General features: G+C 47.3%; 1 protein-coding gene across 1 annotated transcript in view; it reads right to left on the bottom strand.

Annotated features, from left to right (window-relative positions):
* Nucleotides 1–1084: 1084 nt before the first annotated feature.
* Nucleotides 1085–17898, bottom strand: part of NALF2 (NALCN channel auxiliary factor 2) — a 28541-nt gene continuing 11727 nt past the window's right edge. The window contains exons 2-3 of the mRNA XM_041742259.1: nt 4370–4541; nt 1085–3983 (exon numbers count right to left, since the gene is read on the bottom strand). Of these exons, the coding sequence (XP_041598193.1) occupies nt 3598–3983; nt 4370–4541 (558 nt within the window). The 3' untranslated portion in view covers nt 1085–3597. The remainder of the gene's footprint in view (nt 3984–4369; nt 4542–17898) is intronic.

Below are 17898 nucleotides of genomic sequence, written 5' to 3'. Positions count from 1 at the left end.
GTCCCTCTCCCTCTGCTCCTCCCTGCCACACACACACACACAACTCTCTCTCTCTCTCTCAAATAAATAAATAAATAAATAAATAAATAAATAAATAAATAAATCTTTAGGTGGAGGTGAAGGAAAAAGAAAAATAATGACAATCATAATGATCAACATTTGTGCAGCTCCTTCTGTGCCAGCTGTTGTGCAAAGTGCCTTAGGTATGCCATGTAATTCACACAATAACCCTTTTGACAGATGAGGTCAACATGGCTCCAAGAAGTCAAGGAACTTGTGCAAAGCCTTACAAGTGGGAGAGGGTGGTGCTAGATTTTGCACTCACACACTGGCTCCAGGGACCATGCCCTTAACCTCCACGCTATGCTGCTTTGGGACGGTGTTGGGGGGACTTGTGTTTTCTTGGCAAAGGAATTCAGGAGACACCGGATTCCCTCCTAACACATGTCCTCCCCTTCCTTTGTTTATGGGAAAAGATGGTGGTGGTGGAGGGCCCTGTCTGTCACCCTTGCAGCAGTTCTTCCCTGGGTGCCTTTCACTTCTGTGCTCAGTACGTGGGCTTAGTGAAGCCGTGAGGAGCTGGTAGACTACAGCCAAAGGCTGCAACAGATGTGGAAAATTGGTAATCCCCGGGCCCTGTGGAGACTGCAAGTGTCTAGCCTATAGAGGTTTGTTTTCTGCAGACTTGAGCCAACATTTAGAAATGAGAGGGCTTCACATAGAAAAGGCATGAGCTCTGGCATCACTGGGCCCACATTCCCACAAGACCACCCTGAGCTTGAGGTGCCCCCTGCACTTGTCACCATGCATGGCCTTGGAGTCTGAGTTTCCCCTCAGCCTGGTCCACCTCACTCACTCACAGTTCTGTGTGTGATCTCTGCAGAAGGTTGATTTTGTGATTCCTTGTCTCAATGGCCTACTACAGAGCTTCTTTTTCTTTTCTGAGCTTTGAGCCCATAAGGAGCCCGCGGGGCACAGGGTCAGCATCCTCCGGTCCCGCGCCTTCTGCAAGCCCTAGGCTTCTTTCTCTCGCAGCACTTGACTCCACAGAACAAAGCCACGAAAGGAGGGTTATCGTCAAGTCTTACCATTTATTTCTTTATGGGGTTAAACGAGAGCAGAGAGACCTCTGCCCCACAATGCAACAAAACAGAAAGCAGTACACATACATAGACTCTCACCGAAACACAGAGGCAGGGGAAGGGGGACAACTGAATCATAGCCAGGTGAGGAGGGAAGGGACAGGGGACTACTCGGAATCCAGGTTGGAGACTCAGTCGTAGGAACTAGTGCAAGAAAGTTCTACTCATGAAGCACAGTGTAGAAAATGGCATAAGAAAGCTGCCCAGCTCTGCTACCTGTGACAGAGGGCAGGGACAGCTGGAAGGGTGGCGGAAGATCTGGGAGGTGAGGTGGACAGGGATAGTCAAATGACTTCGAGGTGGAGTGAGGTGCCCCTTTCCCCTGCCACTGGGCAAGGCCCTGGGCTGGTCTGAGCCAGGGGTCTCCTGGGCACTTGGTGAGGGGGAAGAGAGGATGGGAGTCTCCAAGGGTCCATTCTTTGGGGTCCTAAGGCCCCCCTTTACTTCCCAGTCCCTTTTTGCCTCCTGAGGATGCAGGAGTTAGAAGGCAGGACCTAGGATCTCTCACATCTACAGAAGCATCTCTGGAAAGGAGCCAGCACCTCTTCCCCTCCCCAGCTGAAAAGAGCACTCTAGGGATAGGCTAGGCTGGAAGTGCTGTGGGCAGGGCACAGGGGTCGGGGGCAGGAAACAGGCTGTGACAAATGAGAAAACTGGCAGGGAAGGACTCCCCAGTCTCGCAGAGCCTATTTGGGACCCAGCAGAGGTCCTCGGATGATTCCCTTTTTCCTTAGGGAGGTCTCCCATCTCTCCCCTGCCAACCACTTCCAGCTATCCCCTCCCCATCCCCTTCTTCGGATGCAGCTCCAGGCCCAGCCCTGCCCTTACTGGCATCACAGCCTAGGACATGGGCCCTTCTGGCACCAAAAGCCCCTTTGGCCTGTCCCAGGAACACAGTTCTGGCTCCCTTTCTTGTCCACTCGTATCGGCTTTTAGATGTCCCAGGCAATGTGGCCTCCCACTGCCAGGAGATCAGCACAAGGCTGACAGCCCCCGAGGGGGCTCTCAATGCCTCTTTTCTTGTCTAGCCCTCTAGCCTGCCTAAGCAATTCAAGTGTCTCAGCCAAGAGACAACAGCACATCATCTTTATTCAGTGGGTCCACTTGCCTGTCTCTGGACCTTCACCAGTAAGGGGCAGGAGTGGCTGGATCAGGGGACCCGCTACAGGGTGAGGAAGAATCTGGTTGTTCCACAAGTCAGATAGTAACCCACGGGGTCTGGGATGGGAAGGGATGAATACTCTTTGGTAGGCTGGGGATGGGGACAGGATGGGGACAGGGGAGGCTCATCTCTGGAAAGCCGTGGGGCAGTGCCACCAGGTTCTCCTTCATGGAGGCCTGGGCTAGGACAGAATGAGGGTGTATGGGGACCCAGGCCAGGCCTGACCCACTTGGGCTTAAGTCCCTCCTCCCCATGGAGATCAGGAATGGAAACATCTTTGGCCTCAAGGCCAAGATCTCCAGGGCAAGAGTGGCCCTTGGGAGTATGTGCACCTTCTGTAAGATAATGACCCTTCAGACAGTGGCAGTCTGACCATGTGCTATCAGCCTTCTGTTTCGAGGCCCAACACCCAAGTTCCTGTGCTCTTTCCCCACAGGACTCTTTATGCCACCCTTTCTGATTTGAAGAGCTGTCCTGGAGCCTGTGTCAACATTGATCATCCATCTTCCCCAAGCCAGGTGACTATAGACCATTCAGCTATCTCTCTAGGCCCTTTGCCTGCATCTCACCCCTCCTCTCCCCTCCTCTCCTCCTCCCACCTCCCCTTCTCTCTCCCCTCCCCATCTCCACTCTCTCTCATCACTCATCCTGTACCCCATGTCTACCCCTCATTGCCTAGGGTGGTGGGGCAAAGCATCACTGGGGCCTCAACCTAGCCACGACTATGTGCACTTCATCTCCCAGCTTGGTGCTTCCCTGTGGCGGCCCCACATGGGGCAAGGTGCGCAGGAGTGGGAGGAGGGCCGCTGCACTGTCTGCCAATGCCTGTAGGGGTATGGGCAGGAGGGAATTAAGGATCCTGGCAACAAAAGGAATGCGGAGGGGGGAAAGAGCATCTCCTCTCTGTGCCCTCCAACATTCCCTGCAGGGCCAAGGCCCAGTGAGCAGCCTCCTTCCCTAGGGTCAGGACCCTCAGCAGGAGTGGGTACTTCCAGCCCCCACTCCACCGCTTTTTTTTTTGCTAAGCCCCATAGAGAGGGACCTGAGGGGGTGCATCTGCTGCTCCTGCCTTTTTCTCCCGGATGAGTTTTGCAGCTCCCTGGGGCCCTCTGGCCGTTCTGTTGGAGCTGCTTCTGGGGTGGGGGTAGGTTGGGGGTGATGTGTGGCCCCCCATTTCCCGCAGCCCCCCACCTGACCCTATACCTCCCATGGGAGGAGCCCTTCCCCCTCCCCCTGGGGGGGGGCTGGAGCTGATGTCTGTGTGTGGTGGAGGTCTGCCCTCCCTCCCTGCTGTCACTCTTCCCGAGTCAAGCCCTCATCTAGGGCTGGCAGTGCTTCCAGCCCCAGTCCTCCACCACCCTGGCTGCTGGAGAAGGACACCATGGTATGGAGGAGCATGAGAACAAGGACATAGAGCCGGATCCTGCTGGGGCTGAGGCGGGAGCCCCCAGAGACCGGCAGCAGGGAGGGCTTGTGGCTGATGTGGCCTGGGGGGTCATGGCGGGGGTGGTAGTGGTGGTACTGTTGGTGGTAGTGGTGGAAATAAGAGTGGTGGAATTGCTGGTGGTGAGTTTTGGGGGCCTCAGTCTCCTTGAACTTCTTCTTCTCCGACTCACAGGAGACCCACTGTACATCACAGCACTTGGCTTCCGGCCGCTTTGGCAAAGTGTCCAGCAACCCTGCCAATAGATAAGGAAGGTGTGGTGCGGTGCTAAGGGGACAGATGGCTTTCTTAGAGAGATTTTCAAACCTGGGACTGCTCTGGTAGCCTTGCCCAAGACTCCTTTCCCCCTGTCCCTTAGCACCTTCCCTTTCTGGATACTTCTCTTCCAGGGATCCCAGACAGTTTCTCTGGGATGACTCCTTGGCCAGGGCATGTTGTGGATAGAGACGGCCCCTGTGCTCCTTGGCCCTATCCCAATCCAGGGACCTCGCTGCTAACTCTTCAAGGCACCAACCTTCTTCCAATCTGACTTCCCTGTTTTCCTCCCTGCTCCCACACTCCAAGCTGGTGCCTGCCCTGGGCCCCCCACCACCTCCCTTCTCCCCAGTGCTCTGCCTTTACCTGTACAGATAAAGCCAGGAAGCCCTCCGTACACCATTTCCTCATTGTCAGGGAGTATAAAGGGGCACCGGGTCTGCACCTCCAGGCAGTATTGCTTGCAGGGCACCCAGCGCTGGCATTCCTGCTGGGTCACGCTGAAGTATTCTGAGCACAGCCAGGCCTTGTAGACAGCCTGTGGGGAGAGGAAACAGCATCAGCCCAGGCACCAGCCCCATCCTCTCTCAAAGGAAAGGAAGGAAGGAGGGGTGTACTTGCCCTACCCACCCAATGCCAGGATCTGGGGGGTGGGGGAGGAGAAGGGTTTGAGTGGAGACCACTACATCCTACTCTAAAATCGCCCATCTCAGAGCCAAAAGTCCCAAGTCCCCTACTTTGCAGTCATCCATGACTTAGAATTTTTTCATTGGTAAAATCGCAAAATTACTCCTATGTCAGAGCTGGAAGGAGTCTTACCAAGCATCCCACCCAACCCTGCTATTTTAAGTTGATCCAAGGAGGTATCTGACTTGTCTGAAGTTACTTATAATGAGGTAAATTTCAGTTCTGTTCAATTCCTGAAACGTTTCCTTGGCTGATGGTGTCAAGTTTCTGAATTCAAGAAAGAGATGGAAATAATAATCCTTGCTCTACCTCATTAGGGTGTTATGTGGATCAAATAATATGACACATACGAAAATGTTTTGTAAACTCTGAAGTGCAATACAAATGTGAGGGGTTAGTTTTAATAAAAACAAGAATCTGCCTTACCAGGCACCACATGTGTTTTCAAGCTCTCCTTAATCCTTGCTCTGTCCTGTTGGCTTCAGCCTTGGTGTGGAGCAGATACCACGTTTCATTTGGAAACTCTGCTTTGCAGTTTCACTACACAGTATACTTCCTGTTTCTCATCTAGACCACTCTTACCAGGCACTGGGTACTAGCTAAGTTTTCCTGCTCTATACTCTTTGACTGTCATCAAGCCCAGAGTTTCTCCACAGTGACACTACTGACATTTTGGATCACGAAATTCTGTAAATTTTTTAAAAATTAAGTAATTAATTAAATTGAAGTAGAATTGACATGCAATGTTACATTAGTTTCAGGTGTACACCATAGTGATTCAACAACTCTCTGCTATACTCCCCACAAGTGTAGCTACCATCTGTCACCATTTGACACTATTATAATATCATTGGTTTTAATCCCTGGGCTGTGCCTTTTACTCCTGTGACTTACTCATCCCATGACTGGATGCCTGTATCTCCCAGTCCCCTTCACTCATTTTGCCCTTCTCCCCATCACCTCCCCTTCTGGCAACCTGTATTTCTAGATCTGATTCTGCTTTTTGTTTCTTATTCATTTGTTTTGTTTTTTATTCCACATATAAGTGAAATCATATGTGTTTGTCTTTCTTAGTGTGACTTATTTCCCTTAGCATGATACCCTCTAGGTCCATCCATGTTGTCTCAAATGGCACAATCCCATTCTTTTTATGACTTTTATTTTCATTCTTTTACATTCCATTATGCAAACACACACACACACACACACACACACACATCTTCTTTATCCATTTACCTATCAATAGACACTTGGAAAAAAATAGACACTTGGGTGGGAATCCCTGGGTGGCTCAGCAGTTTAGTGCCTGCCTTTGGCCCAGAGCATGATCCTGGAGTCCCGGGATCGAGTCCCACGTCGGGCTCCTGGCATGGAACCTGCTTCTCCCTCTGCCTGTGTCTCTGCCTCTCTCTCTCTCTGTGTGTCTATCATGAATAAATAAATAAATAAATCTATAAAAAAATAAAGAAAAAGACACTTGGGTTGTTTCCATATCTTGGCTATTGTAAATAATGCTGCAATAAACATAGTGATGTATATATCTTTTTGGATTAGTGTTTTTATTTTCTTTGGGTTAATACCCATGGATTAGATACTCCTTTGTAGTGGGAACTGCATTATAGGATATTGAGTGGCATTTATTGACTCTACCTGGTAGTAGCCAGTTATATCCCCCTCCCATTTTTGCAACAACCAAAAATTGTCTCTGCCCATTGTCAAATTTCCCTGAGGGGTGAAAATCAACCCCCATTGAGAACCACTGATCTAGCTCTTTGCTACTGGAAGTGTGGACCTGGACCAGCAGCATCACCATCACCTGGGAGCTTGTGAGAAGTGCAGAATTCCAGGCCGGGCCCCAGACCTGCCATGTCAGCACATGTATTTTAACAAGATGTCCGAGTAACTCTCAAGTATGGGGTCAGCTCTGCCCACACCCTTCTCAGATCTTCAGGGGCACCTTCTCATAGTTTCTTGTCCTAGCAAAGGTTCTTAAATTTCAGTGGGCCTCAGAATCCCCTGGAAAACTTGCTAAATAGGCAGATGACACCCTTCAATTCAGCTGCAAGAGGACTGAGGTGGGCTTAGGTATCTGCATTTTGAACAAGGGTCCTGGTCATTGTGCTGCTGGAAGCCTTTTAATCACACTGTGAGCAACATGGTTAGAGCTTCTTACGCTGATTTTAAACATTTACAGTAAAATACAAATAATTTCACTGTGGGCATGAATGTTTACAGTGTATCCCCACAACAGCCTTTTCCAGCAAGGGGTGGTGATGGGTGGTGGTGGTGGGTGGTAGAGGGTTGTAGTGTAAATCAACCCCCTGAGGAACAAAGTGTTGCTTGGTGCTTTGATCTCTCACTGGCATCTCACATCTAATGTGCTCTAAGTCATAAAATGAAGTTCATTTTTTTTTACCCCAAATCTGCCCTTGCTCCCAACTTTCAACCATTTCAATGAAGTGCCATGGCCAACTACCCAGGTATTCGAGCCAGAAACCTAAGTATCAGCCTTTATTCCTCTCTTTCCATGCATCCCCACATGCAGTCCCTTAGTGAGGCATGCCAATTCTTACTCCCAATTCCACAACTTTGTGCAGGCCAATGTCACCTGTATAAAAGTCTCCTGTTTGGCCTCCCTGCCTCCTATACTCTTCATCTTTCCAATCCACTGTTTACACAGGAGTAAGAGTGATCAGGAAACACCACCAGATCACATTACTCCCTTGCTTCAAACCCTTGAAACACATTTAGAATAAAACCCAAACTTTTTACCACAGACTTCAAGCCCCTGCATAACTTGACTCCCATCTGTCTCTCCAAACTCATTTCCTATCTCTCCCTTCAAGCTCATCATGTTCCACATGCACACACATAGGTTTTCTTTCTTTTCCTTGAAGGTACCCTACTTATTCCTACCATAGGACCTTGGCTCATACTGTTCTCTTGGCCTGGAATGCTCTCCTCCCTGCCTTTTTGCATGGCTAGGTCTTTCTCAACTTTCAGGCCTCAGTTCAAATGTCAACCTGACCCCTCTAGTTAGAGAATGCCTTCTCATTATTCCCTCTTTTTCTTAACTGTTTCTTCACAATTATGACTTTGTCTGCATCCTTGTTTTGTTTTTCTCAGTCAACCTCACTAAAATGTGCGATGCATGAGAGCAGACGTGGGTTTGTCTTATTGACCATTATGTATGCAGCACAAATACATAAAAAATGTCTGTTGATTGAATGGAGAGTACAAGTAAATGAGGAAATGTCCCTACTCTCAGATAAATTCCAGTTTCATAGGTAGATGCATCTAATTTGAATCTATGGCATATGATCTATCCTGTAGGAGAGGTAAACTACTGGCCATTGAAGGGTAGCAAATAGAATAGCTTGGAAAGATTTCAGTGAGAAGGTAATAGTTGAGCTTGAACTCAAAGTAGGATTTTAGATGGGTAGAGATGAGACTAAAGGACATCATTCTAGGCTGAGGTGACAGCTTATGTGGAAGTATGGAAGCAAGTAAAATTCATGGTGCGGGGATCCCTGGGTGGCGCAGCGGTTTGGCGCCTGCCTTTGGCCCAGGGCGCGATCCTGGAGACCCGGGATCGAATCCCACGTCGGGCTCCCGGTACATGGAGCCTGCTTCTCCCTCTGCCTGTGTCTCTGCCTCTCTCTCTATCTCTCTGTGACTATCATAAAAAAAAAAAAATTCATGGTGCGCTAAAAGTATAGTTTTGTGTGAATGGAGGGGGAAGGGTAACAACCCCCTGTGGATGGACATTTAAGTTATTTCCAAGTTTTCACTATTATAAACAATGCTTTGGTGAATATCTTCACACATGTCTCTTGCACACCTGTGTTAAATGTATTTATACAAACTCCTAAAAGTGAAATTACTGGGATAAAAGGTATATGCAAAGGAATGAGAAGGGAATGAAAGGAGGGTGTAAAAGATTAAGTGAAAATAAGAGGCAGGGTAAGAGAGAGGTGGATGGGTAAGAAGGGGGCTAAGGTATAGAAGAGAGTGGGGGAAGGGGGTAAAATGTAGGAGTATGTGAGAAAGAGTAGGGAGTTGGAGGGTAAGAAATGGTGATGATGGGAGTAGACCCGGGAGAAAGAGCAGAAGAATAACAGATGGAGGGTAAGGGAGGCAAAGGTATGCAGTGAGGGTGAGTGATGAAGAGTAAGGAAGAGCAGAGGGATAAGAGGGTGGGGACATAAGAGGGAGTAAGGGGGGCTGTGAAGAGGAGGGGTAAGAAAGAGGAAGTCACAAAGATGAGGGTAAGAGTGAGCAGGGGAATAAAAGTGGGTGAGGAAGATAGGGATATAAGAAAACAGGGGTAAGAAGATGGATAAGAGAGCAGAAGGAGGGTAGAAGAAAGAAGGAAAAGCAAACCCCTAGAGCTAAGGGGCCTTCCATCTTTTGGAACCCAGAGGGCCGAGGTGAGGCTCTGTCCACAGCCATTGCCCTGATCTTGGCAGCCTGCAACCAGGGTCCTCTTCGAGCTTCACCCTAACACAAGGGTGTGGAATCGCTTCTTCCACCGACTGAGTTCAGAGGTCCCTGTAGGATTCTCCCTGTTTCGTTTTTTAAGATTTTATTTACTTATGAGAGAGAGGCACAGAGACACAATCAGGGAGCCTGATGCAGGACTTGATCCCAGGACTCTAGGATCATGCCCTGGGCTGAAGGCAGGCGCTAAACCGCTGAGCCACCCAGGGATCCCCTCTTCTAGTCTCAAGAAAAGGCCCAATTGGAAGTTGCAGCCCTCTTCCCAGGCAACTGATTGGCCTAATAACAGGCCAATAATGCTCCCTATGACAGCTGGGCACTCACCTGTATGCTCTGGGAGAGAGGGAGGGAGAAAGGGAAGGAGAAAAGGAAGCAAGGGGTGGGTGGACTGACAGTGGGAGTGTGGCCTTTCTCCTTAATTAGAAGACCCTCCCTCAAGCCCCATACCCCTAGCCTGGGTCACCATCACAAGTGGGTGAGCAGATTGCCTGAGGAGGACACCAGGCCTGTGGGTGGTTAGGCAGGAACAGGCAAGGAACTAGTGAGGTGAATGGAGGAAGAACCAAAAGGGACTGAGAGGTAATTCAATTTCTTGGCCTTATAAAGGGTCAGCTGAGGCCACTGCTGGCCCACCTGCTTCAGAGATGGCCTGGGATCCTTCTCAAGTGAACAGTCTGGCTCTCAGGACTACCATCTGGGCAGCAAGCCTGCCTTAGTCTCTGCAGCCCTTTCCCCTTACTGGGTTTAAGTATCTTGCCCTGACTTATCAGTGTGAGGGCTGAGCCAGAGGGCACCAGGTTGTTTGGGCAGTTAAAAGGGGCAGCCTGAATACTTATCAACCATAAAGATAGGGAAGAGCCAAGAGAGCCAGGGTTAGGGAAACTGTGGGGTTTGCTGGAGGTGGGGCACATAGGGAAAAGGAAGAAAGGTCTCAAAACTAGACAGCTGTCAGTTGGGAGACCCTTGGAGATCTCTTGCTCTAGTCTTTCAACTTTGGCTGCATATTAGAATCACTCAGAGAAGATGCCTTGGTGGCTCAGTGGTTGAGCATCTGCCTTCGGCTCAGGTCGTGATCCCAGGGTCCTGGGATGGAGTCCCGCATCGGGCACCTGCTTCTCCCTCTGCCTATGTCTTTGCCTCTCTCTCTCTCTCTCTCTCTCTCTCTCTCTCTCTCTCTCTCTCTCTGTCTCTCATGAATAAATAAATAAAATCTTAAAAAAAAGAATCACTCTGAGAGTCTTTAAAAAAATGCACTCCAGACCAATGAAGTCAGATTCCTTGTGGGTGGGACCTACACATAAGAGTTTTTCAGAACACCCTAGATAACTTTAATGTGCAGAGAACTATCAGGTTAGCCCCTCTACTTGTATTTTATAGATGAGGAAACGGAGGCCCAAAAAAGGGGGAATGACTTATCTATAGTCCCATAAAATAATGGCAGAAGGAGAAATTTGAAACCCGGTTTCTTGGCTCCGACTCCAGGGTTCTTCTTACTGGACAATCCTACCAATGACTGCAAATTCCACACTCAGGGGCAGGGCACACAAGGGCATGGGCGGGGAGGATGGCTGAGAACCACGGTGGCTCTGGGCTTTTGGGCTCTTCAAACTTCATCCCTGGCAGACAAGGCTTCTTCATCATGTGCTTGCCCTTTAAGCTTAACCAGCCTGGACCCTCGAGGTAGTAGCAGAAGATGGGTGGGGTTGGAAGACTTGACCTGGAAGTGCCCTCCTCTTCCTACAGAATCCCCTTTCCCACCTTAGGTCACTGCTGGGCTCAGCTGCTGCAGCCAAGTTGCTATGGGAACTGGGAGGGGAAGGAAGCAAGGAGTAACTAGAGGGAACACCAATTAACTCAAAAAGGAAGCTGGGAAGGTTATCCCCCTATCTCCTCCCAACTAGGCTGCTAAGCCACTCTTGAAATGGGAATGGGAAAGATGAGGCTCTGCAGCTGTTGGTTGAGGGAGGACCAGGAGAACTTAGAAAGCCTTATTTTCCTGCTTCCTGATTTGCAGCCCTGGTCAGGGCATCCTCATCCCTATGCTCCTTTGGAAAGAAGTGTCTGACTTCTCCTGGCCCCCAGGATGCTGTGTGAACCCACACAAATGAGTATGTACACACACGGCCCAAAGCCAAGACTCAGGGCCAGAGGGTTTAGAGGAGGCCATCCTGGACTCCTTGGTTTAAGAGCTGGAAAACCATCCAGGAAGGAGAGCTTCTGTTCTTGCCAACCAGAAAGCCCACACTTTCCTTCTTGGATTCCATCTTGCTAACATCCCGAGGGCCTATTTCCCCATCCAATCCTCCCTACAGACCTTCTCTTTATGGCTGCTTGTTTTCTTAATGTACTCCTGAGACCCTTGGCCAGGAACTGCGGCTGCAGAGCCTGTGGAGGCAGAGCAGCAATCTGGGCTGAACTTGGGGATGGAACTCATTACTGCCCATAGTACACAAGTAACCACCCTGCCCCCATATTTTACTGAGGCATAGAGAAAGGGATTAGTTTAGCCAAAGTCAGAGGCTTGCAAGAAATCAACTACAAAGCCAGGTTAAAAACAGGTACTTTGACAACTAACCCCATGCCTCTTTGCACCACATCCATCAGCACACCTCGAATTTTGTGAGGTACCTCCTCGGGCAGAGCCATGTGCTCCTATTCCTAATTCTGGGCTTTCAAGGAATTGGATCAGAACAGGGTAAGGTCAAAGTTAGTCTCCAATTCAGGGGAAGGAGATCAGGGACAGAACTCTAGAGACAGCTGTAGTTCATTGAGATTGGCAGAGTCAGGCTGCGATTAGAGGCATTACCGGGCAAATCCAGGTGGATGATATGGCTTTACTTAAGTGGCTATAAAAATAAGCAACAGCTTTCCTGCTTCAGAGAATGAGCAGTCATGGGTCAAAGTGGCCTGGCCTGGCCTGGAGGAAAGGCAGGGAAGATGGGTGGAGAGGTGGGTAAGAACATAAAGCCAGTGAAGTTCCGCAGGGACCTCATACCTCCAAACTTCCCAGGCCATTTGCTCAAAGGCCAATGGCTGGGTGGGCCTGCTTTGGCCAGGGGCAGTCTGGTCAGTGGAAAAGCGGTGTTCCTAATGCAGGGGTAGCTCTTAAGGAATCTAGACGATCCATATCAATCAGATGAGCAGAGGAGGAAGGTTTATGACCATTCCAGAATGGAATGGAAGGGACTGTGCATCATCACTCCACTTCCCTTACTGCTATTGGGATTTCCACTCCAACATCACTGCTGAGCACTATTGTCACAGGGCATTTACTCTTTCCTACAGCAGCCCATATCTTCAGACAACTCTAACAGTTATAGAAGTTCTTCCTTCTTTTGAGCTGAGATAATGTCTCTCTGTGGCTTTACTCATGGCTCCTACTAGCTCTACAGTCAGCTTCCTGTCCCAATGGATAGTCCTGCCGTTATTTATAAACCCCCTGAGTGGGGTCTTCCCATTAATTTGTTCATGCAGTGATCACTTTCTGAACATCTTATGAGTATCTGGCACTGTGATGAGGGGCTACATATGATAAAGATGAGACAACTATGTGAATCAAACATTATAAGTCACTGTGATAAAAAGTATGTACTTGGTACAGTGGTAGCAGAGAGGGAGGACTGATCAACTGTGTTTTGAAGGCTGAGAACAGGAAAACATCTCCATGTGGAAGAGGCTTGAGCTGGGGCTTGGACAAAACTAGTAGAACGTCACTAGGTGGACTAGGGCAGGAATAAATATACTTTAAGCAAAAGAATGAGTAGGTATAACGGCCAGGAGGTATGAAATAGTGCTGGGTTCAGACACCATAGGTAATTTAGCATAGTTAGAGGCTGCAAAAGGGGGTGTAATGGGAGGTAAGGCTTCAGAGAAAAGCCATGCCCATATTATGGTATGCTGTGGATACTGAGGAGAAGGTGGACTTCATCTTATAGGCAATTGAATGCCTTTAATGAATTTTAAATAACTGCTTTTTTAAAAGATCACTTATCACTTCTGTGGCTAACTTTTCAGGCTATGTCTGAAAGTGTGGATGATGGAGTATAGGAATCAAGACTGGAGGTAGGACGACTAGTCAGAAAACTATTGCAATGATCTGGAGTGAGAGATGATGGGGACCTCAACTAAGGCAGTAGCAGCACAATTAAGAAATGGAGAGAAGGGGTGTATATGAGAAGAGACGTCAAGAAGGTAGAATCAACAGGATAACTTATGGAGATTAGGGAATGAGGGAGAGGGAGGGGTCCAGGATGATTATCAGGTTTCTGGCTTAGATGGCAAGATGAATAGTAGTTTCATTCATTAAGGAAGGGAAATCAGGAGGAGGAGTAGATTTGGGGGTGAAGGAGATGAATTCCATTTTTGACCATATTGACTTTGAAGTCCATGTGGGCCAGCTAGGTAGAAATGTCAAGCAGGCAGTTGGACATAATGCTCTGAGCTCAGAAGGAATGTCTAGGCCAGAGATAAATCACCAAGGGATAAGGGGTTAATCATTAGAAACATGGTAGGGCTATAATTTACACTACTATATGGAGTTAGGCATGACCATATGACTTACTTTCGCCAATGAAATGTGAATTGAAGTGGCATGGGTCACTTTTGGGGACAAGCGTTAAGGGTTGGTATATGATTTGGCACATTCTCTTCCCTCTACTCCTGACTGTGGAAGCAGTGTTGAAATGGACCCTCTGTTAGCCCGGGTCTCTTGGTGATGATCATGCACAGATGCTCCTTGCTGACCTGTTTTGGACATGTATTGTGAGCAAGAAATAACTGTTAAGCTTCAGATTATTAGGAGCTGTGTATTACCACAGCATAACTTAGCTCACCCTGACTGATAAAGCAAGAAAGGAAGTCAAAGTGGTTGATATTGCCTAGGGAGAGCAAGCACAAAGAGAAAAGGATCAACAGTAGATCCTTGGAAAACACTACATTGAAGAGAAAGGTGGAGGAAGGGAATCTGATGAAGATGGAGGAGTGGTGTAAAAGACTGGAGGAGAACAGAAAAGAGTAGCATTCTGTAAATTAGAGGGAGAGTTTCCAAGAAGGAATGGTCAGCAAATGAGGACTTAGACAGAAACATGCTGGCAGTCTCATCATGGTGAGAATAATTTCAGTAGAGCAATAGGGGCAGAAACCAGACTGTAGCTAATTTTTTTTTATTTTTTATTTTGTAGCCAATTTAAAAGCAAATGTGAAGGAAGAAAAATGGAGATAGCTATGTGTAGACTACTCTTCTAAGGAGCCATACATTCCCAGGTTTTTATTTTATATATTTTTTAATGTTTTTTTAAATTTAAAGATCTTATTTATTTATTCATGAGAGACAGAGAGAGAGAGAGAGAGAGAGGCAGGCAGAGACATAGGCAGAGGGAGAAGCAGGCTCCACGCAGGGAGCCCGACGTGGGACTCAATCTGGGGACCGTGGGATCACGCCCTGAGCCGAAGGCAGATGCCCAACCCCTGAGCCACCCAGGCATCCCATTCCCGGGTTTTAAAATTATTATTATTTCATAGGATGTGGTTTCCAGTTCTCTCTTCTATCCTGGTTGTTATATTCAGATGAGTGCCTACTTTTCTGTGTCCCTTGCAAATGAACCCAATTCTCAAATAGAGTTTATCAACACAGTCAAATAGAAGTATCAGCCCTCCTGACTTGGAAGCTCTGTTTCTGTTAATACAGTCTAAGACCACATTTGCTCTCCTGGGGGCTGTGTTGTGTTCTTCTGGCAATTCAGTGGAGAGAGATGGAAAGAGATAGGTCTGCCTGGAGTGTGGGATCAAAGACAGAGCCTGGATCAAAGTCCTTGCAAGGAGCCCACGGCTTCTGGTAGGACATCTGTAAAAAATCAGTCCTTGAGGCTGTAGACTCCCTGACGACAGGGACTGTATCTTACTTATCTGTGCATTGCCCTTAGTGTTTCACATCGAACTAGGTATACAGAAAAGGTGCTTGCTAAGTGCTTGAAATCTGAGCACTTGAAAATGAAGCCTCCAACAACTAGCCCAGACTGGAGTAAGGTGGAGAACTGCAAGAAAAGGTAGAAGTAATGAATTATGTAATGTTAATGTGTTTGCATAAATTTTACAGCTCTGATGGGGAAATGGGAGGCATATTAGCAAAAAGTCATATAAAACTAAGCAAAAAAGAGGCAAATATTAACTCCAGGAAAACAAGTTGACCAAGGAAGGAAATGTAATCCAGTGTTCTACATGACTCAGCTGTGAACAATATTTATAGTCCTAATAATGTAAAAATGGAATATTGTCAATATCAGAAATTGTGATATGTCAATATTGGATGTAGGAAGGGAGGGGAAATATGTGTGCACATACAGTGCTGCTGGTAATAAGAGAGTTAAATCCTCCTCTAATAAAATAAAGTCAATAGATATTTAAAACAAAAAAAATCAAGAAACAGTAGTATTGGCATGCCAGTTTGAAATGTGGGGGTAAATATCAGAAGAAACAATATTTAATTCTGAAAAGTGAGGCTCAGGGGTTGAACAAAAAGCTTCTGTTTTAATTATAAGCTTTGAGATCTATATCACTTAAAAGACATTAAATTACATATATATAATTCACACATGTATACACACACTGATATTAAAACAGAAAAGTCAAGAAATAGTAGTATTGGTATACCATTAGAAATGTGGAGATAAATATCAGAAGAAAAAGGTAAGAGAATTTCAAGTGTTTAACTCTGAAGAGTGAGTATACATATGTAGCTTATACAGGTTTCTTAAAATTACGGACATATAATACTTTGATAAAATGAAAATGAAACAAAAAGATAAACTTACCTGCATCCATGAACCTCAAAAAACAAAACAAAATGTCTAAGATTTAATCTGACCAACCTCACCCAGACTCAGCCCCAAAACTCCAGGCCCTGCACTGTGCAGTCCTGGTTCATCTACTCCACCACCACTGCCTAGGCCATGGGATTGGGCCAGGTCAGTTTAACAGGCCAACAGAATGAAAGAGTGGTTCTTTTTTTTTTAAGATTTTATTTTTTTATTCATAGACACAGAGAGAGAGAGGGGTAGAGACACAGACAGAGGGAGAAGCAGGCTCCACACAGGGAGCCCCGATGTGGGACTCGATCCTGGGTCTCCAGGATCACACCCCAGGCTGCAGGCGGCGCCAAACCACTGCGCCATGGGGGCTGCCCTGAAAGAGTGGTTCTATAGCCAGAGAGGAACTAATATGTGAGGACAGGAGCTGTGGGGGCTTCTGTGTCCAATGGTTGTGCAGGCCACCACAGGAATGTTGTCAGCGCAATAGTGACAGCATAGCTTCCTTTGAGCTGCACACAGATATGTGCACCATAAAATCTCAGTGCCCTCTCCCAGACACAGCTGTCTGCCACACATTGCTAGCCCTGGGCCGAGGCCCAGAAAGCAATCTCTAGGCTTCCTCAGGAATTATTGTGAAACCAGCTCCCTGACCCTACCTCACCTCCTTCCCCAAATGTAGTACCTTGATAGACAGATGAGAGACCGGGGAGAAGAGAGACCTGATAAAAGGATCTGTCAGCTGTGCTTGGTCTCTAGGGATGAGGTGAATCAAGGGTTTGGAGTCCTTCCATCTCTGCTTCTTTCTTCCCTCACCTAAGCTATGTCTTTGTGCCCTCCCTTACTAGAATCTCTCCAGTTGCCTTCTCCCACTCCCACACCAGACACTTCACCTCCTGCTCCCAAATTACCTTTTCCTTCTCCTAAGCAGTCCATCCCAGTGTTGTCAATCTCGATTGGGTATTAAACAGTCATTTGGATTAAGCACATCTAATTAAGGTGAGAATAATACTAGCTGCCATTTATTAAGTGCTTGCTACAGGCCAGGCTCTGTTCTAAGCAACTGACATTTATTAACTCATTGAATCCTCACAACTACCCCCCCAAGGTGGAGACATATTTGTGGGTGAACAGGAAGGATCAGAGAGTTTAAATAACTTGCCCAAGGCCACACAGCCAGTAATAATAATGGCGGCTACCATTTCCTGAACATTTTCCATCTCACGGGTACTGCAGTTTTAAGAGGTTAGCAGGCTGTATGTCATTTAAGCAACACAATGGCCCTATTTCTTTTTTTTTCTTAAGATTTTACTTATTTATTCATGAGAAACACACACACAGAGAGAGAGAGAGGCAGACTCCATGCAGGGAGCCTGATGTGGGACTCAATCCCAGGACTCTAGGATCACATCCTGAACCGAGGGTAGGAGCTCAACCGCTGAGCCACCCAGGTGTCCCACAATGGCCCTATTTCTTAATTTCAAATGTGAAAAAAGTGAGGTTCCAAGGAAGTGAAAGAATATGCTCAAGATCTCAACAACTATTTTACAGAGGAGACAGATTTCAAAGCCAGATTCACCTGGACTTCAGTGCCCTAGCTCTTTGATGCCGTATCTCTGTTTCACTATTACCACTGAAGGAATTAGCTCGTTACTCAAACAAATCTTTTTGATGGAATTTCAGGTCAAGTTGGGGAGAGATTTCTAGGACTGGATGGGAGAGTGATTTTCTACAATCAGTGTATTCAGCCCATCTTTTATCGGAGTAAGGTTTTCTTTGTAAGGGGATGTGAAGGGAAGAACATTTTGGGGCTAGGTAGGGGTTACACGTGAGCATTTCCATTCTCCTGTCAAAGAACTCCCTTCTCACTTTTCTCGAAACACACATACAAACACACACCCTGGG

Source organism: Vulpes lagopus, chromosome X (genome assembly GCF_018345385.1).
Source record: "Vulpes lagopus strain Blue_001 chromosome X, ASM1834538v1, whole genome shotgun sequence".
Classification (NCBI taxonomy): domain Eukaryota; kingdom Metazoa; phylum Chordata; class Mammalia; order Carnivora; family Canidae; genus Vulpes; species Vulpes lagopus.
Note: the sequence above shows the minus strand (reverse complement) of the source record. Positions and strands in the feature narration are given on the sequence as shown.